This window comes from Herpailurus yagouaroundi, unplaced genomic scaffold (assembly GCF_014898765.1).
Source record: "Herpailurus yagouaroundi ecotype Mexico unplaced genomic scaffold, PumYag 182, whole genome shotgun sequence".
In the NCBI taxonomy this organism is placed as follows: Eukaryota; Metazoa; Chordata; class Mammalia; order Carnivora; family Felidae; genus Herpailurus; species Herpailurus yagouaroundi.
In genome coordinates, this window is record NW_024412413.1 from 26,410,036 (window position 1) to 26,437,195 (window position 27,160).

The window sequence follows — 27,160 nt, forward strand, 5'->3', positions numbered from 1 at the left end:
TTTTCTTGTGGAAAATAGGAATTAAAGATTTCCAGCCTAAAATGTAGGTTTAGTGTATTGAAGAGTAACCACTGAGGTTAAGGATACTGGTGCTTTATGTTATACTCTGCACTTCAAATCTAATGTTGATGTTTATCTGGTAGTGATTATTTATATTCTCTATTTTCTTAGTTTTATTGTTTTTCTAAAGAATGAAACCTGCATCTGAAATCTGATGACTAATCTAGTTTTCACCCTTGAAAGATCAAATAATATTCACTAAAATTTTCAAGGGGTCAGTGGTGTCATTAATTTTCCTAGTTTAAATGTCTTAGGACATTGTTAGAAATCTGAAGATAAACAGCTAGCTTAGAAGCCATAATTAACAGAGACTAGAAGAGTAAAACTTTCCAATAAGACCAAAGTACTTTCTACTTCCCAATTGATTATTCAGGGACAGTATTAATTAGTGGGTAATTGGATATGCTCTTTCATTCCATCACTTTATACTCCAGTTTCTATATACAAGAATAGTAAAACCTAGTGATAGGATTGTAGATCAGGAGACAGGAGTAAAACTTCAAAGTGAAGATGACTCTTGCCATCTTCCAATTTTACAATTTAAACTGGCATAAAATATATTAGTTTGTACTAAAAATAATTGGCTTTTCTTGCGTTAATTAAGGATTCACACAGTACCTATGCATTTTCACTTCTACAGGTAAAAGAAGTGACTGAATATTCTTTACTGTGTTGGTGCTTATATGAATAGGAAGATTCTGTTAGTGTTTTCATGATAAGTCCTCCTGTGATTCACATTTCCCTCATGATATTCTGAATTAAAGAGAATCTATTAAAGTAGATGTCTTTATCTTATGAATAAGATAATGTCATGATGTTTCAATGCATTTGGCTGTAAGTACATACTAAGTCTGGACTACCTACAGATGCAATTCTGAAGTTGCCTATATAGGCATTGTTTAAAGTGATATGCTGTGTTTTCATTATGTTATTTTGTGTCTAATTTTATATTCTGCAAATAGTAATGAAGAACAATACAAAGGGTTTTAGGTACAGGTGATTATACTGGTTGACTGAAAGAGTGAAAGAAGCAACAGTAATTCAGTGAGGAAGTATGATGTTGAGAGAGGGGCAGTGAGCACTGCATCATATAAAAAACTTTAGAGTGGCAATATACAATGACAGGTCCCTGAGATTATTCCATCAGGCTCTCCAGACTGAGCTCTACCTTGGCTTTTATTGGGCTGATAAGATGCTCAATTTCCTGTGACAAAAAGAATTTTTCTGGGTCCCTATTACCACAGGCTATTTTTTTTTCTTTTTCTTTTTCTTTTTTGTTTTAAATCAAATTATTTTATTTTCAGTGTTAGATTTTCAGTGTAATTTATAATAGCATTGACAATAATACCCTATGTTTCATTTTTGGCAGATTTATACAGTGTAGTCTTGGCTTTGGGAGTAGATTCCCGTGATTCATCACTTATATACAACACCGAGTGCTCATCCCGATAAGTGCCCTCCTCAGTGCCCATCTCTCATTTTCCCTGCTCAACCCCCCACCTCAACCCCCCACCCCCATCAACCCTCAGTTTGTTCTCTATTTACGAGTCTCTTATGGTTTGCCTCCCTCTCTGTAACTTATTTTTCCTTCCCCTATGGTTTTCTATCAAGTTTCTCAAATTACACATGAGTAAAAAATAAGATATCTGTCTTTTTCTGACTTATTTCACTTAGCATAATACCTTCCAGTTCCATCCACATTAGATTTCATTCTTTTTCATTGCTGAGTAGTATTCCAGTGTGTGTGTGTGTGTGTGTGTGTGTGTGTGTGTGTGTGTGTGTGTGTACACCACATCTCCTTTATCTGTTCATCAGTTGATGGACATTTGGGCTCTTTCCATAATTTGGCTGTTGTTGAAAGCACTGGTATAAACATTGGGGTACATATGCCCCTATGAATCAGCACTCCTGTATCCATTGGGTAAATTCCTAGTGGTGCTATTGCTGGGTCATAGGGTAATTCTGTTTTTGATTTTTATAGGAATTCCACACTGTTTTCCAGAGTAGCTGCACCAGTTTACATTCCCACTGACAGTGCAAGAGGGTTCCTCTTTCTCCACATCCTTGCTAACATCTGTTGTTTCCTGAGTTGTTAATTTTAGCCACTCTGACCGGTGTGAGGCAGTATCTCAACATGATTTTGGTTTGTATTTCCCTGATAATGAGCAGTGATGAGCATCTTTTCATGTGTCTGTTAGCCATCTGGATATCTTCTTTGGAAAAGTGCCTATTCATGTCTTCTGCTCATTTCTTCACTGGATTATTTGTTTTTGGGGTGTTGAGTTTGGTAAGTTCTTTATACATTTTTGATACTAACCCTCTATCTAATATGTCATTTGCAATATCGTCTCCCATTCTTTTGGTTGCCTTTTAGTTTTATTGATTGTTTCCTTTGCTGTGCAGAAGCTTTTTATCTTGATGAGGTCCCAATAGTTCATTTTTGCCTTTATTTCCCTTGCCTTCAGAGGCGTGTCTAGTAAGAAGTTGCTGCAGCCAAAGTCAAAGAGGTGGTTACCAGTTTTCTCCTCTAGGATTTTGATGCTTTCCTGTCTCACACTTAGGTCTTTCATCCATTTTGAGTTTATTTTTGTGTATGGTGTAAGAAAGTGGTCCAATTTCATTCTTCTGCCTGTTGCTGGCCAGTTCTCCCAGCACCATTTGCTGAAGAGACTGTCTTTTTTCCATTGGATACTCATTCCTGCTTTGTGGAAGATTAGTTGGCCATACCTTTGTGGGTCCATTTCTGGGTTCTCTATTCTATTCCATTGGTCAATGTATCTGTTTTTGTACCAGTACCATACTGTCTTGATGATTGCAGCTTTGTAATATAGGCTAAAGTCCAGGATTGTGATGCCTCCAGCTTTGCTTTTTTTTTTTTCAACATTATTTTGGCTATTCGGGGTCTTTTGTGGTTCCATACAAATTGTAGGATTGTTTGTTCTAGCTTGAGAAGAATGCTCTGCTATTTTGATTGGGATTGCATTGAATGTGTAGATTGCTTTGGGTAGTATCGACATTTTAACAGTATTTGTTCTTCCAATCCATGAGCATGGAATGTTTTTCCATTTCTTTGTGTCTTCTTCAATTTTTTTCGTAAGCTTTCTATAGTTTTCAGCATACAGATCTTTTACCTTTTTGGTTAGGTTTCTTCCTAGATATTTTATGGTTCTTGGTGTACTTGTAAATGGGATCGATTTCATGATAGCTCTTTCTGTTGCTTCATTATTGGTGTATAGAAATGAAACTAATTTCTGTACAATTGATTTTATATCCTGCGACTTGACTATATTCAGTATCAGTTCTAGCAATTTTTTGGTGGCGTCTTTCGGGTTTTCCATTTAGAGTATCATGTCATGTATGAAAAGTGAAAGTTTGATTTCTTTGCCAATTTGGATGCCTTTTATTTCATTTTGTTGTCTGATTGCTGAGACTAGCACTTCCAACACTACATTAAACAACAGTGGTAAGAGGGGACATCCCTGTCGTGTTCCTGATCTCAGGGGGAAAGCTTTCAGTTCTTCCCCATCGAGGATATTATCTGTGGGCACTTCATATATGGCTTTTATGATGTTAAGGTATGTTCCTTCTATCCTGACTTTCTTGAGAGTTTTTATTAATTCTCAATAATATTGTTGAATTTGATTTGCTAGTATCTTGTTGAGAATTTTTACACCCATGTTCATCAGGGATATTGACCTATAATTCTCCTTTTTAATGGGGTCTTTGAGAATGAAGGTAATGCTGGCTTCAGAGAATGAGTCTAGAGGCTTTCCTTCTGTTTCTATCTTTTGGAACAGCTTGAGAAGAATAGGTATTAACTCTGCTTTAAATGTCTGGTAGAATTCCCCTGGGAAGCAATCTGACCCAGGACTCTCTATTTGTTGGAAGATTTTTGATAACCAGTTCAACTTCTTTGCTGATTATGGGTCTGTTCAAATTTTCTATTTCTTCCCATTTGAGTTTTGGTGGTGTGTGAGTGCCTAGGAATTTGTCCATTTCTTCCAGATTGTCTAGTTTGTTGGCATATAGTTTTTCATAGTATTCTCTAATAATTGTATTTCTGTGGTGTTGGGTCTGATCTCTCCTTTTTCATTCATGATTTTATCTGTTTGGGTCGTCACTCTTTTCTTTGTGAGAAGTCTGGCTAGGGGGTTATCAATTTTGTTTATTCTTTCAAAGAACCAGGTCTCAGATTCATTGATCTGTTCTGTTTTTTTGCATTCTATATATTTTTAATTTCTGCTCTAATCTTTATTATTTCTCTTCTTCTGCTGGCTTTGGGTTTTCTTAGCTGCTCTGTTTCTAGTTCTTTTAGATGTGAGGTTAGATTCTGTGTTGGGATCTTTCTTGCTTCTTGAGATAGGTCTGGATTGCAATGTATTTTCCTCTTAGGACTGCCTTTGCTGCATCCCAAAGCGTTTGGACTCGTGTTATTTTCATTTGCTTCCATATATTTTATAATTTCTTTAATTTCGTGGTTGACCCATTCATTCTTTAGTAGGATGTTCTGTAACCCCCATGTATTTGGAGGCTCTCCAAATTTTTTCTTTGGTGGATTTCAAGTTTCATAGCATTGTGATCTGAAAATATGCATGGTATGATCTCAGTCCTTTTATATTTGTTGAGGGCTGTTTTGTGACCCAGTATGTGATCTGTTTTGGAGAATGTTCTATGTGCACTTGAGAAGAATGTGTATTCTGCTGCTTTTGGATGAAAAGTTCTGAATATATCTGTTAAGTCCATCTGGTCCAGTGTATCATTCATTCAAGACTATTGTTTCCTTATTGATTTCCTGCCTAGATGACCTGTCTAGTGCTACAATTGGGGTATTAAAGTCACCTACAATTACAGTATTATTGTCAATACGTTTGCTTATGTTTGTGATTTATATATTTGGGATTTCCACGTTGGGGGCATAAACATTTACAATTGTTAGCTTTTCTTGATGGATAGACCCCTTAATTATGATATAATGCCCTTCTTCATTTCTTGTTAGTCTTTGGTTTAAAATCTAGTTTGTCTGATATAAGTATGGCTACTCTGGGTTTCTTTTGACATCTAGTAGCATTTTCCATCCCCTCACTCTGAATATTTACGTGTCCTCAGGTCTAAAATGAGTCTCTAACGGGTAGCATATAGATGGATCTTGGGTTTTTTTTTATCTGTTTTGATACCCTGTGTCTTTTGATTGGGTCATTTAGTCCATTTACAGTCAGAGTAATTATTGACAGTTAGGGATTTAGTGTCATTGTGTTATCTGTAGGTTTTTGTGCCTGTAGTGATGTCTCTGGTCCTTTGTGATCTTTGCTACTTTCCACTCACAGAGTTCCCCTCAGGATCTCCTGCAGGGCTGGTTTAGTAGTCATGAACTCCTTTAGTTTTTGTTTGTCTGGGAAAGCTTTTGTCTTTCCTTCTATTCTGAATGACAGCCTTGCTGGATAAAGGATTCTTGGCTGCATATTTTTCCTATTTAGCGCATTGAATATTTCCTGCCACTCCCTTCTGGCCTGCCAAGTTTCAGTGGACAGGTCTGCTATTACCCTTATGTGTCTACCCTTGTAGGTTAAGGCCCATTTGTCCCTAGCTGCTTTCAGAATTCTCCCTTTATCTTTGTATTTTGCCAGTTTCACTATGATATATTGGTGATCAGTTTTTGTTGATTTTGAAGGGAGTTCTTCGTGGCTTCTGGCCTTGGATGTCTGCTTCCTTCCTCAGATTAGGGAAGTTCTCAGCTATAATTTGTTCAAATAAACTTTCTGCCCCCTTGTGTCTCTCTTCTTCTTCTGGAACTCCTATGATAGGGATATTAGTACGTTTTCATTGAATCACTTAGGTCTCTAATTCTCCCCTTGTAGTCTAATAATTTCCTGTCCCTCTTTTTCTCAGCTTCATCATTTTCCATAATTTTATCTTCTACTTCACCTATCCTCCCCTCTGCTTCTTCCATCCTTGCTGTCACTGCATCTAGTTTATTTTGCATCTCATTTACAGCATTTTTTTCTTTTTTTTTCTTAAGTTTTTAATGTTTGTTTATTTTTGAGAGAGAGAGAGGCAGATTCTGGAATAGTGCCACCTTCTTCCCACAGTACTCAAGGGAAGGTATTGCTCTCTCCCAGAGCACCCACCTTTCTGCTGAGATCGCTACCGAGCCTCAGGGCTGGCTCCCCTCCCCCCAAGGCACACGAGTGTGCACATAGCTCTGGTCTGGAGAAAGTTGCACAACTCTGAAAACGCCCATCTTCACTCCTAAGGCTGTTTGCAAGGTAGAAACTGGCTCTCTCTTATTTATTTTTGAGAGAGAGAGACAGATCGTGAGTGGGAGAGGGGCAGAGAGAGAGGGAGACACAGAATTGGAAGCAGGCTCCAGGTTCTGAACTGTCAGCACAGAGCCCCACACTGGGCTCCAACTCAAGAACCGTGGGATCATGACCTGAGTCGAAGTGGGATGCTTAACTGACTGAGCCACTCGTGTGCCCCCATTTACAGCATTTCTTAAATTTTTTTTTTTTTTAACATTTATTCATTTTTGAGAGTGAGAGAGACAGAGCACAAGTGGGGGAGGGGCCAAGAGAAGGAGACACAGAATCCGAAGTAGGCTCCAGGCTCCGAGCTGTCAGCACAGAGCTGGACGCGGGGGCCCGAACTCCTGGACCACGAGATCATGACCTGAGCCGAAGTCAGACGCTCAACTGACTGAGCCACCCAGGCACCCCTTTACAGCGTTTCTTAATTCATCGTGACTACTTCTTAGGTCTTTTATTTCTGCAGCAATTGATTCTCTGCTGTCTTCTATGCTTTTTTCAAGCCGAGCTATTAGTCTTATGGCTCTTATTCTAAATTCATGTTCACATATATTGTTTATATCTGTTTTTGAGCAACTCTCTGGCTGTTATTTCTTCCTGGAATTTTTTTTTTTTTTTGAGGAGAATTCTTTGGTTTCATCATTTTGGCTGGTTTTCTGTCTTTTACATGTTTTAATACCTTGTTGTGCGTCCTGCACCTGAGTACTACTATATTAAAAAGGGGTCATACACTGTCCAGGGCCTGGCACTTTAGGAAGTGTTTTTGGAGTGTGTTGCATGCACTTTGTTGTTGTGTCTCTGGTTGCTTGATCTCCCTCTACATAGAGGTGGTTTTGACCTTCCGCCAGGTGTGCTTTTATTTGTTCATTAAAGTAACCCTGGAAAAAATGATAAAAGGGGTGGGGGGTTGAAGAGGCCTTACCCCATACAAAGAGAGAAATGAGAGGGGCAAGAAAAAAAGACCAGGTAGAGAATCAAAGAAACTATAATGCTTAATTTAGAGAGAGAGAGAGGAAAATAAAGAAAAAGGAGATACCGAAAAGGTGTAAAAAGAATAGAGTAAAAATGCCTGACTAAACAAACAACCAGAACAGAGAAAGAAGAAGAAGAAAAAAAACATACATACAAATAAAAAGAATTGACCAAAAATCAGATTAGAAAATGCAAAACTGCAGGGCAGTTGTCTGTCGGTGCTTTGGACCCGGTGGCTGTGCTGGTCTGGAGGAGAGGCTGTCTGCTTCTGTCAGTCTCACTCCATAGATAAGCAGTTACCAGGTATGGAGGGGCAGAGTTTGGTGTAAGCAGGTTCTGCCTCCACTGGGGTCTGCCGTCCTGTTCCCTGAAACCCCACCATGTTGGTGATGAGGAGAACAATGACCACACCCCAGTTTCTCCTCCCCCACCCAGATATCTCAAACCACGCTGTTCAGGCAGCCCTCCCAGAGCCGCACAGCCAGCTGGCTTGTCCTGGGCCACAGTCTTCTTTGCCTCCTAGGTGCTTGGCTGAGACTCAAACCTGATATCTTTAAGGATTCTGCTCTGCATGGGCCGGATTCTGAAATAGTGCCACTCTGCCCAGTCATCAAGGGGCCTCTGGCTGGCACCTGCAGGGTATTTTGTCCTTGGAGGGGCAATATACCCCCTTCCCACAGTACTCAAGGGAAGGTACTGCTCTCTCCCAGTGCATCTCCCCTTTCCACTGAGATCACTATGGAGCCTCAGGGCCGGCATCCCTCCCTGCCATGTGCACATAGCTCTGGTCCAGAGAAAGTCGCACAACTCTGAAAACTCCCATCTTCGCTCCTGAGGCTTTTGCAAGGTAGAAACTGGCTCTCTCCGGACCTTTTGTTCTCTGGTGCATGGTCTGGAGAGGTTTTTCTCTTGTCCAATTACAGCCCCACACTTCCACACCCTTTCTCTTCCTTTTGTCTCTCCACCGAAGGGGTTTCCCCCACTCTGTGACTGAGACACTTGTTTTATCTCTCCCAGTTCGCAAACACACAGCTCTGTCCTACCAAGCTGTCTCTGTACACCTGTGGATAGGTTTTCGTCATTCTGTATCCTGGATTCCTGGAATTCCAAATGTTCTGACTGCAATACTGCTGTATTTGAGGGAGGGGGGAAATTCTGGTTTCCCTACTTCTCTGCCTTCTTGACTCCTGGCCTCTTTTTTTCTTTTTTTTAAATGTTCATTTATTTATTTTGTGCATGCGAGAGAGTGAGTAGGGGAGGGGCAGAGAGAGAGAGAGAGAGAGAGAGAGAGAGAGAATCCCAAGCAAGCTCTGTGCTGTCAGTGTAGAGTCCCTACGGGGCTCGATCTCACAAAACATGAAATCATGACCTGAGCTGAAATCAAGAGTTGGGCATCTAACCCACTGAGCCACCCAGGGTGCCCCCACAGGCTATTTTTTTTTTCTTACAACACTGGTAGCACAGAACTGGCAGTGATTTCCTCGTTTTGTTCTTTATCCTGACACATGTATCTTAAAACACTTCTTTTTTGTCGTGGTATGTTCTGAAGTCCTAGTTGGCCCATATGGCTCCTTTATCTAAAATATTCCAAGTTCTCTAACTTGCAGCCTTCTCAGATTACTATGAACCATGTTACAATAGGCAAAAATCTCCCAAATTAAAACTAAATTACCTCACAGTGGGAATTCTCTGGGATTGACTTTTGCAACATTTTAGAAGGGCTTTGTGAAATTTTACTCATTAAAATTCTCTGTGTGGATGCAGTTTAGAATATCTCAAAAACTAAACTTTTTATATCTAAAAGTTTTAATGTCTAAGATGTTTATTTAATGTGACATTGAGAACTGACTGAACTGAACTGTGTGCCTTAGTGTTCTCATCTGTAAAATGGTGTTAACTGTAGCTCCTGTCTCACGGAGCTGTGCGATTTAATAAATTACGACCTGTAAAGTGCTTAGATGAGTACCTAGTGCCTAGCACAGTAAATTCCAGCTATTGTCATCGTTTGAATTTGCATGTACTCACATCTTTTGAGTCCTTTAGCATGCTGGAGTTTCAGTGTCAGGTCTGTACTTGAAACCATGTAAATAGTTCCAAGGCATCTCTCATTTTACTTCCTGCGCCTCCCACCTTCATCCCACTCCTAGCACTCTGACTGCTCTGCTTTGCAGGCACTCTGTTTCCTTAACAGCATGTGTTTTGTTATCCCTATTCTCTTGTTCAGTCTGAGTAAAATTATTTAAAAAAATTTTTTTTTAATGTTTATTATTAGAGAGAGCTAGCAGGGGAGAGGCAGAGAGAGATGGAGACACAGAATCGGAAGCAGGCTTCAGGCTTTGAACTGCCAGCGCAGAGCCTGGTGCGGGGCTCGAACCCACAGACTGCGAGATCATGACCCGGGCTGAAGTCGGCTGCCCAACCGACTGAGCCAACCAGGCACCCCAGAGTAAAATTATTTTTAAGACATAGTGAACATCAGCTCTTTTCCCTACAGTTCTTGAACCTCATTCCCTAATCTTTCTGTTACTGTGTCTGGAGGTAAGTACATAGTTCTGAGAATTGCTTTTTCCCTGTGACTATCTTTCTCTTACTAGGAGAAAGTAGGGGTATAAGGAAAGGAAACCATAACATCCAAAATTGGATTAAAATATGAGCTTCAGATTTGTAAATAATTTAACTGTTACTTTCTTAGTAAAAAAAATAAATGACAAAATGTTTTTGTATTCCGTCACTAATTCGGGAAAAATTAATTCTAGTACATAAAGGGGAAGAGGAGAAACTTAGAATTGTAGAAATATAAAAAGGTGAACTAACTTGATTTTAAAAACTGAGATCTAAGAACCTGAAACTTCACGTGCAAAATATTTACCATAATGCCTGACACACAGTAAATGCTCAAATTAATGGTATTATTACTGTTAGTACCTGGCAACATTAATCATAGTACTAATTATCAAAATAAATGTAGCAGATATTTTAAGATAGATTTCAGATTTGTAAATGACAAACTGTAGAATTTGAAGAAGTGAAATACATAGAGGGAAGATGTAAATTCATACTTACTTTATTGAGAGTCATTTTATATACTTATTTGAATTCTGTCATATGTAGGAATTAGATAATCATTGTTCCCATTTTATAAGTGAGGAAACACTCATTTATGAGAAAACATTCATGAAGCAATGAGAGACTAGTCCAAGGTTATAAAGCTAGTAGGTGGTAGAACCATGATTCAGATCTAGGTAGTCTGGGAGTTTCTGGCCATAATAGGGACTGAATTTTTCTTAAGGCCTTCACTAAAAACTGACACAGAATATGGGAAACAGTGGTGTGCAGACTGGAAAGCATGTAGTACAAGGCAGTGATCCCTGAAGGAAGGAAAAAAATGAAATAATCTCTACAATTGGCCCATATTATGTCCATCAGAGTGGAAAGGCCTTAATGCATGGTGCATTGAGTAGAAGATTCAGAAGGGTTTTACTTCAGTAGTGAAGCCAAATTAGCCCCACACTAAAGGGTACTCTGGTTCTCCCTAACAAGTGTAAAAGCAAGGTCTAAAAGTATTAAACTATTTCTAAGTAACCTAACAGCATAACACAATGAAGATTTTAAAGTATGTAAAGGAATCCAAAAGTGTCTAGTACTGAAACAAACAAACAAAACCCCATAAAATTCACAATGTCTGACATCTAATAAAAAATGACTGGGCAGCCCAGATTGGTTCATAAGTTATGGGTTCCTAATAAAACATTTAAGGAAGAAATTATGTCAGGTCTCTGCAGTCTTTTACAGAAAATAAAGTCAGAGGTAATATTTCTTAACTCATTCTGAGAGGCCAGATACCTAATACCTAACCTAATACCTAAACCAACCTAATATCTAAATCAAAGACAACAAAACAAAACAAAAACTATAGACCACTGTCTCTCATGAACAAAGATTTCAAGAATCCTGAACAAAATATTAACAAATCAAATACAATACTGTATAAAAAGAATAACACACTGGGAACAAGTATGTTTTTTTAAATTTTTTAAAATGTTTTAACGTTTATTTATTTTTGAGACAGAGAGAGACAGAGCATGAATGGGGGAGGGTCAGAGAGAGAGGGAGACACAGAATCCAAAGCAGGCTCCAGGCTCCGAGCTGTCAGCACAGAGCCTGACGCAGGGCTCGAACTCACGGACCGTGAGATCATGACCTGAGCCGAAGTCGGACGCTTAACCGACTGAGCCACCCAGGCGCCCCAACAAGTAGGTTTTATGCCAGCCATGGAAACCTGGCTGAACATTACAAAATGAATTAATGTAATTTGTCACATCAACAGGCCAAAAAAGAAAAATCAAATGATTGTATCAGTTGATGCAGAAAGAACATTTGACAGAATCCAGCATCCACTCATGATAAAAACTCTCAGCAAACTAGGAAGAGAGGGGAACTACCTTAACTTGTTAAAGAACATCTACAAAAACCCTATTGCTAACATCATACTTAATGATGAGAAACTTAGAGCTTTCCCACTGAGGAAACAATGAGGCAAGGATATCCTTTTACCACTCCTTTTCAGTACTGGGAGTCTTACTCAATACAGTAAGACAAGAAAAGACTTACAAATTTGGTAGAAATAAAACTTTGCTCAATTATCTATGTAGAAAATCTGAAACAGTGAACAAAAAACTCTTGAAACTAGTAAGCAGTTACAGTGAAGTTGCAGGATAATGTACAAAAGACCATCACTTTCTGTGTAATAGGAATGATGAGGTAGAATTTGAAATGAAAAACACATTATCACTTGTGTTAGCATCCCCCAAAGGGAAATATTTAGATACAAACCTGAAAAAAATGTAGAAGATCTATATGAAGAAAACTACAAAACTGGTGAACAAAATTAAAGAACTACATAAATGGATAGTGGATAGGAAGACACTGTCAGCATGTCTGTTCTTCCCAACCTGGTCTATAAATTCAGTGCAATCCCAGTCAAAATGTCAGCAAGTTACTTTGTTGATCTCAACAAACTGCTCTTGAAGTTTATAGAGAGAAACAAAAGACCCAAAACAGCCAATACAATATTAAAGAACAAGGTCAGAAGACTGACACCGTCTGACATCAGGATTTACTATAAAGCTGTTATAATTAAGACTGTGTCCTACTGGCAGAAGAATAGACAAATAGATCCATAGAACAGACCAGAGAGTCTAGATATAGACCCATACAGATAGAGCCATTTGGTCTTTGATAAGGAAGAAAAGGCAGAATGGAGAAAAAGTCTTTTCAACAAGTGGTACTAAAACAACTGTAAATGCACATGCAAAAAAAAAAACAAAAAAAAAAAAATCTAGACACAGACCATACACCTTTCACAAAAGTAACTAAAAGTAGTTCTACTTTTAGACCTAAATATAAAACTTAAAATTATCAAACTACCAGAGGATAACATAGGGGAAAACTTAGATGACCTTAGGTTTGGTGATGACTTTTTAAATACAATACCAAAAACATGATATATGAAAGGAGTAATTGGGAAGTTAGACTTTATTAAAATTAAAACATCTGTGAAAGACATTGTAAGGAGATTAAGAAGAGAAGCCATTGACTGGTAGAAAATATTTGCTAAAGGAACACATGATAAAGGACTGTTATTCAGATTATACCAAGAATTAATAAAACTCCACAATAAGAAAAAAACCTAGTTTAAAAATAGGCCAAGCACTTTAATAGACCTTTCACTGGAGAAGATATACACATGCAAAATAAGTGTATGAAAAGATGTTAAACAATGTATGTTATTAGCGAATTGCAAATTAAAACAAGATACCACAAGACACTCATGAGAATGGCCAGATCCAAAACACTGGTGATACTAATTGCTGGTGACAATGTGGAGCAAAAGGACTTGCCAGCATTACTGGTGGGAATGCAAAGTGGTACAGCAACTTTAGAAGACAGTTTGACAGTTTCTTACAAAACTAAACATAATCTTACCATGAGTTGCAGCAGCCATTCTTCTTGATATTTACTTAAAAGAATTGAGAATTTATTTCTGTACGACCACCTGTGCACAGTTGTTTCTAGCAGCTTTATTCCTACTTGCCAAAATTTCAAAGCAATGGATATGTCCTTCAGTAGGTGAATGGTTAAATGAATTGTGGTACATCCGGACGTGAACAGATATGGAGGAACCTTTATTACATATTACTAAGTGAAAGGAGCCAATCTGAAGAGGCTGTATATACTGTAGTATTCCAAATATATGACATTAAGGAAAAGGGAAAACTATGGAGACATTAAAAATATCATTGGTTGCCAGGGATTAGGGGAGAGGGAGGGATGAACAGGTGGAACACAGAGGATTTTTAGAACAGTGACACTATTCTGTGATATTAAAATGGTGGGTACATGCCAGTATACATTTGTCAGTATCCATAGAAGGTACCACACAGGAGTGAGCCCTAATGTAAACTATAAATTTTTGGTCGTAATGTGTATTACTATATGTTTATGAGTAGTAACAAATCTACTCCTCTGATGTGAGATGCTGATAGTGGTGGAGGCTGTGGGTATGTGGGGGTAGGGACATATGGGGACTCTCTGTATTTTCTGCTTAGTTTTGATGTAAACCTAAAACTGCTCTAAAATGCAAAGACCTTTTTTTTTTTATAAAGACTTTTAAAAAAAGTTTCAGTGTAATTAACTTACAGTGTTATATTAGTTTAAATGTACAATATAGTGATTCAGCAATTCTGTATATCACTCAGTGGTCATCATGATAAGTGTACTTTTGATCCCCTTTACCTATTTTACCCCCCACCCCCCACCTCCCCTCTGGTAACCTCCAGTTCTCTGTAGTTAAGAGTCTATTTTTTTTGTCTCTTTTCTTCTTGTTCATTTGTTTTGTTTCTTAAATTCCACATATGAGTGAAATCATATGGTATTTGTCTTTCTCTGACTTATTTCACTTAGCATTGTACCCTCTGGATCCATCCATGTTGCTGCAAATGACACTGTTTCATTCTTTTTTATGACTGCGTAACACTCCATTGTGTGTGTGTGTATACACATGAGATCGTCTTCATTCATATATCAATGGACACTTGGGTTGCTTTCATAATTTGATTGTTGTAAATAATGCTGCAAGAAACATAGGGGCTCATATATCTTTTCAAATTAGTGTTTTCATATTCTTTGGGTAAATACCCAGTAGTGCTATCACTGGATCGTATGGTAATTCTGTTTTTAATTTTTTGAGGAACCACCATACTGTTTTCCACAGTGGCTGAGCCGGTTTGCATTCCTGCTGACAGTGCTTGAGGGTTCCTTTTTTCTACATCCTCACCAACATTTGTGTCCTCATGTTTTTGATTTTAGCCATTCTAACAGGTGTGAGGTGGTATCTCACTGTGGTTTTGATTTGCATTCCCTGATGATGAATGATGTTGAGCATCTTCTCATGTGCCTGTTGGCTATCTGTATGTCTTCTTTGGAGAGATATCTTCTCATGTCTTCTGCTCATTTTTAGTTGAATTATTTGTGGGTTTTTTGGTGTTAGGTTGTGTATATACTTTATATATTTTGGATACTAACCCGTTACTGCATATGTCATTTGCAAATATCTTCTCCCATTCCATAGATTGTCTTAGTTTTTTTGTTTCCTTTGCTGTGCAGAAGCTTTTTATTTTGATGTCATCCCAATAGTTTATTTTTGCTTTTGTTTCCCTTGCCTCAGGAGACATATCTAGAAAAATGTTGCTATGGCCGATGTCAGAGAAATTACTGCCTGTCTCTCTCAAGGATTTTTTTTTACAGGTTCAGGTCTCACATTTAGGTCTTTAATTCAGTTTGAGTTTATTATTGTGTTTGTGTAAAGAAGGTGGTCTAGTTTCCTTCTTTTGCATGTAGCTGTCCAGTTTTCCAAACACCATTTGTTAAAGAGATTGTCTTTTTCCTATTCCATATTCTTTCCTCCTTTGTTTAAGATTAATTGACCATATAATTGTGGGTTATTTCTGGGCTGTCTATTCTGTTCTATCGATCTGTGTTTTGTTGTGTGTGTGTGCCGTACCATACTGCTTTGATGACTGCAGCTTTGTAGGATATCTTGTGATCTGGGATTGTGATCCCTTCAGTTTTGTTCTTTTTTTCCCAAGATTACTTTGGCTATTCAGGGTCTTTTGTGGTTTCATAAAATTTTTAGAATTATTTGTTCTAGCTGGGTGAAAAATGTGATTGATATTTTGATTACATTAAATCTATGGATTGCTATGGATAGTATCAACATTTTAACAATATTCCATGAGCATGGAATAAAAACTTTTTAATTGACTGGGCTTGCAGAGAAGCAGGAGAATTTATTTCATAATGAAGAAAAAGATCAATCAGCAGAAACAGACCTAGAAATTACAGAATTAGTAGACAAAGTCATTAAATCATACCTTCAAGAAGTTAGGGGAAACCTTGAACATAATGAGAGAAAAATGGAAGACATTTTTAAGAAAAGATTCTCTTCAAAAATACAGCTGACCCATGGACAACAACTGCACAGATCCATTTATAAGCAGATTTTCTTTTTGATAGAGTACTGTACTATAAATATATTTCTCATTATTTTCTTAACATTTTTTTTCCTCTAGGTTATTTTAAGAATATATATATATTCTTATATATATAACTATATATATATATATATATATATATATATAACTAGATACTAACTAGATACTAAATATGTATCAGTTGACTGTTCATATTATTAGCGCTTCTGGTCAACAGTAGGCTATTTATTAGCAGTTAAGTTTTAGGGGAGCCAAAAGTTACACATGAGCTTTTACTACAATGGGGGTTGGTGCTCCACCCCGCTGCTTTGTTCAAGGGTCAACAGTCTAAGTGGAAAATAAACTGGAAGTGGATTAGACACTGCATTAGAAAAGATAATGGCTAAATTGCAGATTTTGCAAAAGTAACTCTCTAAGATGGAATAGAGAGAAAAAGTATAGGGAAAAGAAACACTTAACACATAGTGGACAACATCAGATAATTCAAGTTTTAAAATGAGAAGGGAAGAACAGAAAAAAAACATGTATTTTTTAATATTTATTTATTTTTGAGAGAGAGACAGAGCATGGGTAGGGGAGGGGCAGAGAGAGGGGGAGACACAGAATCTGAAGCAGGCTCTAGGCTCTGAGCCATCAGCACAGAGCCCAATGTGGAGCTCAAACTCATGAACAGTGAGTTCATGACCTGAGCTGAAGTCAGACACCCAACCAACTAAGACACCCAGGTGCCCCAGAAAAAAAATATTTGAAGTAATAATAGCTAAAGTTTTCAGATGTTATGAAAATTATAAATTCACAGATCCAAGACTCTCAATGAAACACATGCACAGAAAACAGAAAGCTATACCAAGAATACATTGGTTCATATTACTTAATGTACTTAACTAGTGACAGAGAGTAAATCTTAAAAAGAACCCAGAAAAAAAAAAACCAAAACAAAACACCCAGAAGACCTCCCAAAAAGATGGAGTAAATATACTTTTCCCTGTTCATCTTAGTAAGTAAAACAAAAAACTTTGGACATTATACATAAAACAAACATAGGATGCTGAAAGATGGAGAAAAGGCATACAAGCTAGAGGACCTTGGGATCCAAGGACTGACTGGTATGTTCCCTGGGTTTTCATTTTGCCTCACGTTCTAGACTTGATGCTGAAGAACCTAGCAGTTTCGCATGGACAGTAAAAAGCCCCATCAGAGGCTATTCTCTCCAGGCAAAGCACTAGAATACTGTAGTAAAAAGCAGCCCCATCCCAACCTAAACAAGCAAAGGCCAGTGGAGCACCTAGATTTCCATCTTCCCCAGGCTATAATGGAGAGACCTAATTTTCAGCCAAGATGATTACCAGAGAAGGCAAGGTAGGGACCCAGGACTTTCATCCACACTTGGCAATAACTAGGGCTTCCACCTTCCTGCCACACTGGCATTAGAGTTAACATTGGGAACCTAGATTTCCACTGCTTCAACTAGCAGTAATGAGGTGTCCCCCTCCCATCTCTGCTTGGGTCATGTCAGAAAAGGCTTAGTACAGAATCAGGACTTTCACTATTGTCCAGCCCTGGAGTGTTAATGGAAGCCACATTTGACTCTGTGGTGTCAGTGGAGGCCACGTGGGGAGCAATAAGTCATTCCTATCCCTGCCATCTAGGTTGCTATCCATGCACCTAGTAGGAGCTGGAACTCCTACTTCTATCCAGCATGGGTGTCATGAAGAGCTTCTCCCCACCCTTGGGTATCATAGAACTAACGTGGGGAATGTGGACTATTACATGCACTTGGTAGTAATGAGAGGTAATAATCCTTTCTCTGCCAGAGCCATGTCCTAAAAAGCCAGCTAAAATAAACTTTAAATAAGATCCAGAGTCTCCTAATACAATACCCCCAAAGTCTAAATTTCAGTAGAAAATCACTTGTCATACTGAGAGCCTGGAAGATCTTAAACTACATTAAAAAAGACAATAGATGTTAACATTGAGATGATAGAGATATTATTAGAATTTCCTGACAAAGATTTTAAAGCAGCCATGGTAGAAATGTTTTACTATATAATTATAAAGTTGAAACAAATGGAAAAAATAGAGTCTTTAACAAGGAAACAGAAAATGTAAAGAACCAAATAAAAATTTTAGAACTGAAAAATATGACTGTTGAACCCCCTCTCCCCCTCACCAAACAAAACAAAATACAAACCCTCAGTTGTTGGGCTTAACAGCAGAATGGAGGGGATAGAGGAAAGAATCTGTGAACTTGATGATAGAACATTAGAAATTACTCAGTCTGAACAAGCTACAGAAAGTATATTAAATAACACAGAGAGCCATAAGTTCCTATGGACTATAAGAAAAGATCTAAGATTTTTGTCCTTGAAAAGACAAAGAGGGCATTGTTGAAAAAGTACTTGGAGAAATAAAGGCTGAAACATTATCACATGCAGAAGGGAAAGAAGTAACAACTCATAATTATCCAGCAAAAAATGTCCTTCAGCAATGAAGAATAAATTAAGACATTCATAGAATAAGGAAAACTAAGACAACATGTTGCCAGTAGTTCTATCCAAAGAATGCCTATGGGAAATTCTCTAAACAGAAAGAAAACAGTAAAAGAATTAGCCTCAAAACATCAAGAAGGCTAAAAGAACACAGTAATCAAAACTATGAGTATATACAATAATTGTTCCTTTCTTGAATGAGTTTTCTAAATTTTGTTTGATGGTTAAAGCAAATATTATAGTACTGTTTGATGTGGTTTTAAATGTATATACTGGAAATTAAGACAATTATAAACAAGGGCAAAGGATGTAAAGAGAAGTAAAATTTCTAACTATAACTTGAACTGGTAAAATGAAACCAGTAGGCTATGATAAGGTATATCTAAGTAATTCCCAGAGCAACAACCAAGAAAGCTATACAAAGAGATATGCTCAGAAAATTATAGATAAATCAAGTGGAATCCCAAAAAAATGTTCAAGGAACCCACAGGAAGGCAGGAAAAAGGAAACAAACTTAGAACAAGAAATAGGAAAAAAAAAAAAACCGAAGCCATAAAATATTTATAGTCACAATAAAGGTAAATGGTGTACATGTAAAAATTAAAAGAGATTGATGGAGTTGATGTTAAAAATGAAAGACCCAACTATATGCTGTCTATAGGAAACCTCAAAAATAACAATATAGGTAGTTAGTAATTAAAAGGATGGAAAATTATATGTCTTATAATAAAAGAAACATAAGTGGTTGTATTAATATCAGATAAAGTAGACTTCAGAGCAAAGAAAAGTATCTGAGGTGGAAGATTATATAATGATGGAAAATGTCAGTCTGTCATGAAGATGGGAATACTAAATGTGTATGAACCAAACAGAGCTGCAAAGTACAGTAAGCAGAAACTAGTAGAACTAAAAAAAAAAAAAAGCTGAATCCATAATTATTGTTGGAGATTTGGCACCCTTGTTTCAACAATTGATAAAAAAAATTTGAATCAGTAAGGATGTAGAACTCAACAACACCATTAACCAACAGAATCCAATCAACATTTATAGAACACTTTACCCAACAAGAGCACCTAAACACGTTTTTCTTCAAGTGGCTATTAAGGGTATACCCAAACAGGCTATATCTTGGGCCATAAAATAAACCTCAACAAATTTATAAAAATTGAGACTATACAAAATGAATTCTCTAACCATAATAGAATCAAGCTAGAAATCAATATCAGAAAGATAGTAGGGAAATCCTCAGTTGGAAATGAAATGATACCCTTCAAATAATTCATAAGTCAAAGAGGAAATTTCAATGAAAACATATTAATAAAAAATAATTTTAAGAAATACATTAGCCTGAATGAAAATGTGGATACAGCTAAAGTATTGCTGAGAAAAAATGTGTAGTGCTAAATGCATTCATTAGAAAACAGGAGAAAAATATCAAATCAGTAATCTAAGCTCCCACCTTAATAACCTAGAAAAAGATCAACATACACCCAAAATAAGTAGAGGGTAGGAAATAAGAAAGATAAGAGCAGAAATTGAAAACAGAAGAGCAGTAGAGAAAATCAGTGTAGCAAAGAGCTGTTTCTTTGAAAAGATTAATAAAATTGACAAACCTCTAGCAAGACTGCCAAAAAAAAAAAAAGAGGGAAGGTACAGATTATCTATATCAGGAATGAAACCGAGACTATCACTACAGGTCTTGCACACATCAAAAGGTTAATAAGGTAATCTGGTGAATGGCTCTACCCAAACAAATTTGACAAACATGGATAAAATGGCTCAAAAGGCAGATACTACCGTAACTTACCCCATATGAAATAATTTGAATAGCCATATAACTATTAAGGAAACTTAATTCATATTAAAAACTCACCAAAAGAATGGTTTCCTTGGAGAATTCTACACAGTGTTTAAAGAAGAATGAAAACCAGCTCTATACATGTCTTACAGAAAATAAAAGAGGAGGGATGTTACCAGTTGGGGAAACGGTAAAGGGTACACAGAAACTCTGAGTTATTATTATATTTTTAATGTTTATTTATTTATTTTGAGACAGAGTGCACACGAGTGAACACAGGCGTGAGCAGGGGAGGGGCAAAGAGAGAATCCCAAGCAGGATCTGCGCTGTCAGCACAGAGCCCAGTGTGGGGCTCAATCTCAAAAACCATGAGATCACGACCTGAGCCGAAATCAATAGTTGGACAGTTAACCAAATGAGCCACCCAGGTGCCCCATGAATTATTTTTTACAATTGCATGTGAACCTACCATCATCTAAAAATAAAATTAAAAAAAAATGTAAGCAGGAAAAAGTTATAAAAGTAAGAATGACAACAGACTTCCTTTTGGAAATAATATAAGTCCAAAGATGGTAGAGAAATATCTTTAAAATACTAAACAAACAAACAAACAAACAAACAAACTTAGGCTGTTTGATTTCAGAACCTGTACTCTTAACCATTACTCTATGCTGCATCATAAAGATCATAAAAACAGAGATGGAGGGAACAATTAGATAGACTCCTTTTTCCTTTTTCGGAGAGGAAACTCCTGGTGAGTTAGAGTGGTACGACCATCCTTTGAAAAGAAGATAAACAACAACTGTTCCTAGTCCCAGATCTGTTTCTCGTTTCTGTTGTTTCCTTTACTTCAACAATTTTTTAAAAGTAAAATTGGTTAATAGGTCATGTTTCCTGTCAGGTAAGCTTATATTCTAGAAGAGAATAAAGTAAATGTAGGGTAACAATACGGGCAAATTTGGATAAATGTCATAAAAGAGAAATTCAGACAAAGCCTTTGGGAAATTTAGAGAAAGGATTGAGAGTACAACAGATTAAGGCTATCAAGAAAGATTGAGTGTGAATCTGACTGAGAGTGGAGGAAAAGGGCAAAGCTGAGGATATGTCTAAGATCTGTGTCCTGATGACTAGGGCAAGGGCAGTATCATAGCAGTGATTAAATATAAGCTCTTTGGTGGCACAGTTTTGTGATTATTTGCTTGTCTGTTAGGTTTGTAATGTATCCTTACTACCTAGAACAGCCCTGAGTACATAGTAAATGCGCAATAAATATTTGTTACATGAATGAATAAACGAATAGAGAAATTAGAAGGCAATGGTCACCAGATTTCGTGGGGATGATTTGATAGTGAGCTCTAGTTTGGGAGTTACAATTGTGGGATCTAATTGTGACTATGCTATTAGTTGGCTTCATCCATAGTTTGAACTATCACTTCAGCTATCACACACATGACTTTCAAAACTATTGGAGAGAGCAATAATATAGGAAACATGCTCGTCAAGAACATTAGCTGTCTGACCTTGCATGTAAAATGAAGATGACAAGAGAAGTTACTGTTACTAAATGCAATTTTATGTCTAGGGCACTTAGCTTGGCATTTGGTCATAATACTGAGTAAAGGGCACCATTGTTTGAACTTGAGTTCCACTTGGACTTTGACCTAGATGAGCCAGCCACCACACCTCTGGTATAGCACATTAAAACTAAAACTGTATTTGAATTACCTCATGCAAAAAGCTAAATGGTATTTCAAAGATGGCCAGCTAAATACCTTCATTTTACTTGGTGCCAAAGTGAAAAAGTAACTTGCACAAAGTCACACAGAGAATATGGAGGGAAAAAGGTAGTCAGGGACCAAACTTGTGGGGGGTAGTGTTTATATGTAAAGGGTGGGAGGAAAAATAGGAAAGAGACACTAAATTAGTTAGGCTTGAGGCTGAATTTTATAGCTGCCTTCTAGGATGAATTTTATTTTCTGGGGAAAAAAATGGTGTTTTCCTGCTAGATAGCTCTACCTGTATTTCCCACTGACATCTTTAATTCAACGTCTCTGAAGCCAAATTGGAATCACTGCATGTTAAAACTGAAAATGATTTTTGAGGGCCTTCAGTCTATACTCTCATTTTAGAGATGAGGAAAACAGATTCTGCTCTGTGGTGGAGCTCTCACACTTCTTAGATTCATTAGTAGCAAAGTGAGCCATCATTCATCTCTTGGGTCACTTTCACCCATGTTGCAGAGTGTTACTTTAAGTCCTTTTGGGTTAGAGTGAGGCTTCTAGGCTCATCCTGGCTACAGACAACCTCTAGTGTTGTTAAGAGCAGTCGTTTTTTGTTTTTGTTTTTTTTTGTTTGTTTGTTTTCTTTAAACAGCTGACTCCTTTCAGTTGAATCACACGAAGAAACCCCATATATAAAAAGAGACAAAAAAAGAGGAGTTGTTCTGGCTAACAAAGATTTGGTGGTGATGGTGGTTGGGCAGATCAGGGAAGAGAAAGAATGAGTTTTACCCTGATAACTTGGCCCCTGATTCCTGGAGGTGAGGGGCCTCTGAAGTTGCCTCTGAGGTTAGGAAGCAGTGTGAAACTCCGTGATTTGGAGGCCTGAGGGGTCCGGCGGTGAGGGTTGGTATGAATGAGAAGACCACTTGTGTTTCTGTTCATCTTATTTTCCTGTGACTTTTCCACATACCCTGGAGTAATAATTTTTAGGTCTTTCTGGAATCTAATAATTAAGAACTAGGCCATCAGTGCAACTAGGGCCTAAATAAACTCTCAGCTACCATTTTAAAACTCTCATCAGTCACATTTGTAGGTATTTACACAGACAAGCAGCTTTTTTGTGAATTAAGTGGCCTTGAAATAGATAATTTTATTAGTATAGACAAAGCTCAAGTATTGTCACGTGAGGAAAAGCTTAGTGGCAATCAGCATATTGATCTTGCATAAACCCTTTATAATGTTCTGATGAATTATAAAATACTTGACATATTTTTAATTACTTTTATACTATTATTTATAATTTTGAATTTTAGCAACTGATGAAGCCCTGTGCTTAGAAGACACCATGGGGAGATAGAGGGAAAATAGGACAAGGTCCTTGCCCTCACATTTGAGTCATGCTGAGTACAGAATGAAGAATGTGACATTTTAGGTTTTTATCCTTTGTACTTGCTTTCACTACCTCAACTTCCATATTGTGTAATTTTTAATTTTAATTTACCGATGTGTAAAGCATGTTCATGACTGAAAATTCACTAATTTAAGATTCTGTGCTTTCTTTCAAATTATTACTAGATTGCAGGACTGGAGAAAGATAAAGAAGAACTACATAATCAACTGCTTAGTGTTGATCCCACAAGAGACAGCAAACGAATGGAACAACTTGTTCGAGAAAAAGTCCATTTATGTCAGAAAGTAAAAGGCTTAGAGGCTGAGGTAGCTGAATTAAGGGCTGAAAAAGAAAATTCTGGTGCTCAGGTAGAAAATGTCCAAAGAATCCAGGTACGGCAGTTGGCTGAGACGCAGGCTACAGTCAGATCCCTGGAGGTAAGATTGTAATTGCTTCCCGGTAGAGTATGGCATACTTTTTTGAAAGTGCAATCGACAAGCCTTTGATTTTTAGAGCACAAATGTATGCTTACCAATCTAATGCTGATGCATTTGTAGAGTCCCAAGAGTATAGATTCTTTTTGTAAAGAAGAAAGCTATTGATTCATAAGCAATAGCTATGCTACTACATTTACAAAGGGATTATTTATTCTTTGGGAGCCAAAATACCTAGCCAAAATGATTTAACCCTTGAAACGCCAAAGAGTAGAATATGCAAAATTTTCAAAATTTGAGTTTCTGAGGATTAAAGTCATCTCCAACCAGAAGGAACAATTTATTCCTGGATAGTTATTTCCTTACATGGGATTCAAGGTATTAAAATCAAAAGACCTGTTTAAATAAAAATACCATACTTTTATATCTTATGACAGCTTCTTGCCAGAGTAATACAATTCAACTTGGTACTAATGCATATAAGTCTTTAGTGAACTATTTTCCTGAGTTTGTTAGAGAAATATAAGAGCTGGCAGAGCTAGGCTGGTACTCCTAGAGGTATTCTTCTATGAAAATTCTTGGTTTCCATTGTTGGAGAGGAAAACTTTCTTTATACTCTTAGGTTCAGTGATTGGGGATTGTGAATTAAACTGACAATAGGTTAACAAGAGAAAAGATGGATATTTATGTAAGTAAACAGGAGTTCACAGAAAAAATGTGGCTCAAAGTGGTAGAATTTGGGGCTTGCGTGTCATCCTTTTAAAAAATATTTATTTTTGGGGCGCCTGGGTGGCTCAGTCGGTTAAGTGTCCGACTTTGGCTCAGGTCATGATCTCACGGTTCGTGGGTTCGAGCCCCACGTCGGGCTCTGTGCTGACAGCTCAGAGCCTGGAGCCTGCTTCTGATTCTGTCTCTCTCTGTCTCTGCCTCTCCCTTACTCACGTTCTGTCTCTGCCTCTCAAAAATAAATAAATGTAAAAAAAAATTTTTTTTTAAATAAATAAAAATAAACAATATTTATTTTTGAGAGAGAGAGAGTGCAGGGAAGGGACAGAGAGAGAAGGAAACAGGATCTGAAGCAGGCTCTGCACTGAGAGCCTGATGCAGGGCTTGAATTCCTGAAGCAAACTGTGAGGTCATGATCTGAGCTGAAGTCAAAGGGTTAACTGACCCAGCCACCCAGGTGACCCTGCATACCATCTTTTTTTAAAAAAATTTTTTTTCAACGTTTATTTATTTTTGGGACAGAGAGAGACAGAGCATGAACGGGGGAGGGGCAGAGAGAGAGGGAGACACAGAATCGGAAACAGGCTCCAGGCTCTGAGCCATCAGCCCAGAGCCTGACGCGGGGCTCGAACTCACGGATCGCAAGATCGTGACCTGGCTGAAGTTGGAGGCTCAACCGACTGCGCCACCCAGGCGCCCCATGCATACCATCTTAATAGGGAAACGAGACAGGGAGAAAAGGCACTTAGGGGAACACAAATGACTTTTAGGAAAGATAAACAGGCCCTTAGGAAAATAGATGGGAGATATGACAGTTTTGTGACAGTGTCTGTATAGGTGATTTTTTATCCTTCTCCCTAAATAGGAGTCAGTCTTCACTGGCTATAAAACCCAGACAAGGGGATTTATAATTCTTTTTGGTGGCTCTGGTTTTTGGTAGCAGAGAGGAGTTCGGGGGAAAACCTTTTCCTGTGTCTATTGATTATCAAATGCCTTCAGCTCAAAATAATTTTTATGCCACGGTGACATTCTGGATCCCTTAACCACCTTTTTTAGGTATGCTTACTTTTCCTGGTTTTTAGTGTCTAACATATAGCAAATATACTAGTTTTGAGCAATCAAAAACTAGTTTTGATTTATTTTGAGCAATCCAAAGTGTGTGTGTGTGTGTGTGTGTGTGTGTGTGTGTGTGTTTAGAATAGTTGTGAAATGATTAGACTTGTAGGGAATTAGTGGGCATCTAGCAAAATAGTGATTTTTTTTTCAGCCAAAAAACTGGGTACAGCCAAAATATTGATATGTTTTGAAGAATAGAAGTAATCTTTTTATTTTTTGATGAAGCTTCTGACAGTATTTATTGGTTTCCTGAACTAAAATTGTATCATTGGACCTTAGACATGAGGCAGTTCAGAATGAGACTTTTATGTTGCTACCTTTCCAGTATTAATGTATTTATAGTGACTGAGTAAGTGGATGATTGCAGTTGAATACAGTGTTTGATCTCAATGCAGAGCTTTTTATTGAGGTCATTTGGAGTGCTGATTTTCAGGACAAGTTCAATGATTACAAAAGATGGGAGGTTCATTTGTGACACTTTCAAAGAGTTAATTTTATCATTTGTCAGATGAAATGAGAATAAGCACATGAGAAGAAGCATTTTTTCTTCTTTGATTTTTTTTTTGGCTATCATTGTGCCTGCCCAAAGACTATCATTTTATATTTGAGGAAAATAGTTTTTTCTGAATTACTTGTTGAATATACTCTTTAAAATTTTTATTTTTAATGTTTATTTATTTTTGAGAGAGACAGAGGGCAAGCAGGAAAGGGGCAGAGAGAGAGGGAGACACAGGATCTGAAGCAGGTTCCAGGTTCTGAGCTGTCAGCACAGAACCTGATGCAGGGCTTGAACCCACAAACCGTGAGATCATGACCTGAGCCAAAGTCGGACGCTTAACTGACTGAGCCACCCAGGTGCCCCTGAATATATGCTTATCGTATTTAAGATATATAGGAAATGAGATCTTATAAAACCGTGAAGCTTATTTTTTAAATGTCAAACATTTTAACTATTTTGAGTGGAAATATTTTTAAAAAGCATTTAGTTTTCATTTTCAAGTTAAAGAGTACTATGACTGTTATCAACCAGAAATTTTCTTGAAAATTTACAGACTTAAGAATCTTTATTATGTGATGGAATCAAGAGCTATTGAGCTCTTTGTTCATACTTCCAGAGGCTCCAGATTGAAAATTTTGAATTCTTAAATCTCTCTTTTTTTAATCTCCCTTGATTTTCAGATTTTTTGCTCTCACCTACTATTACAAATGAGCCCTTTCTTCTACTTTCTAATATACTTTTATATTTCTGAGATGCATTGAAACCCCCAAAAATGTTTGTTCAAATTATGTCAGCAAAAAGAGTAAATAGGTGTCAAGTGAGTACACAGAGGTACACTCTCATGAGAGAAGTTTATGAGTTGTATTTTGGTGGTGTCTGTTGATAATGTCATTTGGGTAGATACTCTTGTTACATATTTCCTGGAGCAAATATTCATTTTAATTCTACCAGTTACTTTGAGGAAACTCTTGTTGTTTTGGTGCATGTTAGTATTGATGACGTTTTGAGTAGTTGGGGCTAGTATGATTACACATATATTTAAAATAGTGCTTATTTTTATATAATTCCAACATTTATGAATAAATTAAAAAACTTTTTTTT

General features: G+C 37.3%; 1 protein-coding gene and 1 long non-coding RNA gene across 6 annotated transcripts in view; one reads left to right on the forward strand and one right to left on the reverse strand.

The window, feature by feature from the left end:
- Nucleotides 1-27,160, forward strand: part of CEP83 (centrosomal protein 83) — a 123,596-nt gene that overhangs the window by 50,369 nt on the left and 46,067 nt on the right. For all 5 annotated transcript variants that reach the window (XM_040491225.1, XM_040491224.1, XM_040491223.1 and 2 more), the window contains one exon: nucleotides 23,470-23,721. In XM_040491225.1, coding sequence (XP_040347159.1) covers nucleotides 23,470-23,721 — 252 coding nt within the window. The remainder of the gene's footprint in view (nucleotides 1-23,469; nucleotides 23,722-27,160) is intronic.
- LOC121040609 (uncharacterized) lies at nucleotides 1,638-14,354 on the reverse strand. Its single transcript, XR_005795369.1, has 2 exons — nucleotides 14,306-14,354; nucleotides 1,638-1,742 (listed from the first exon to the last, which is right to left on the reverse strand). It is a non-coding gene; the product is annotated as an uncharacterized LOC121040609 (long non-coding RNA).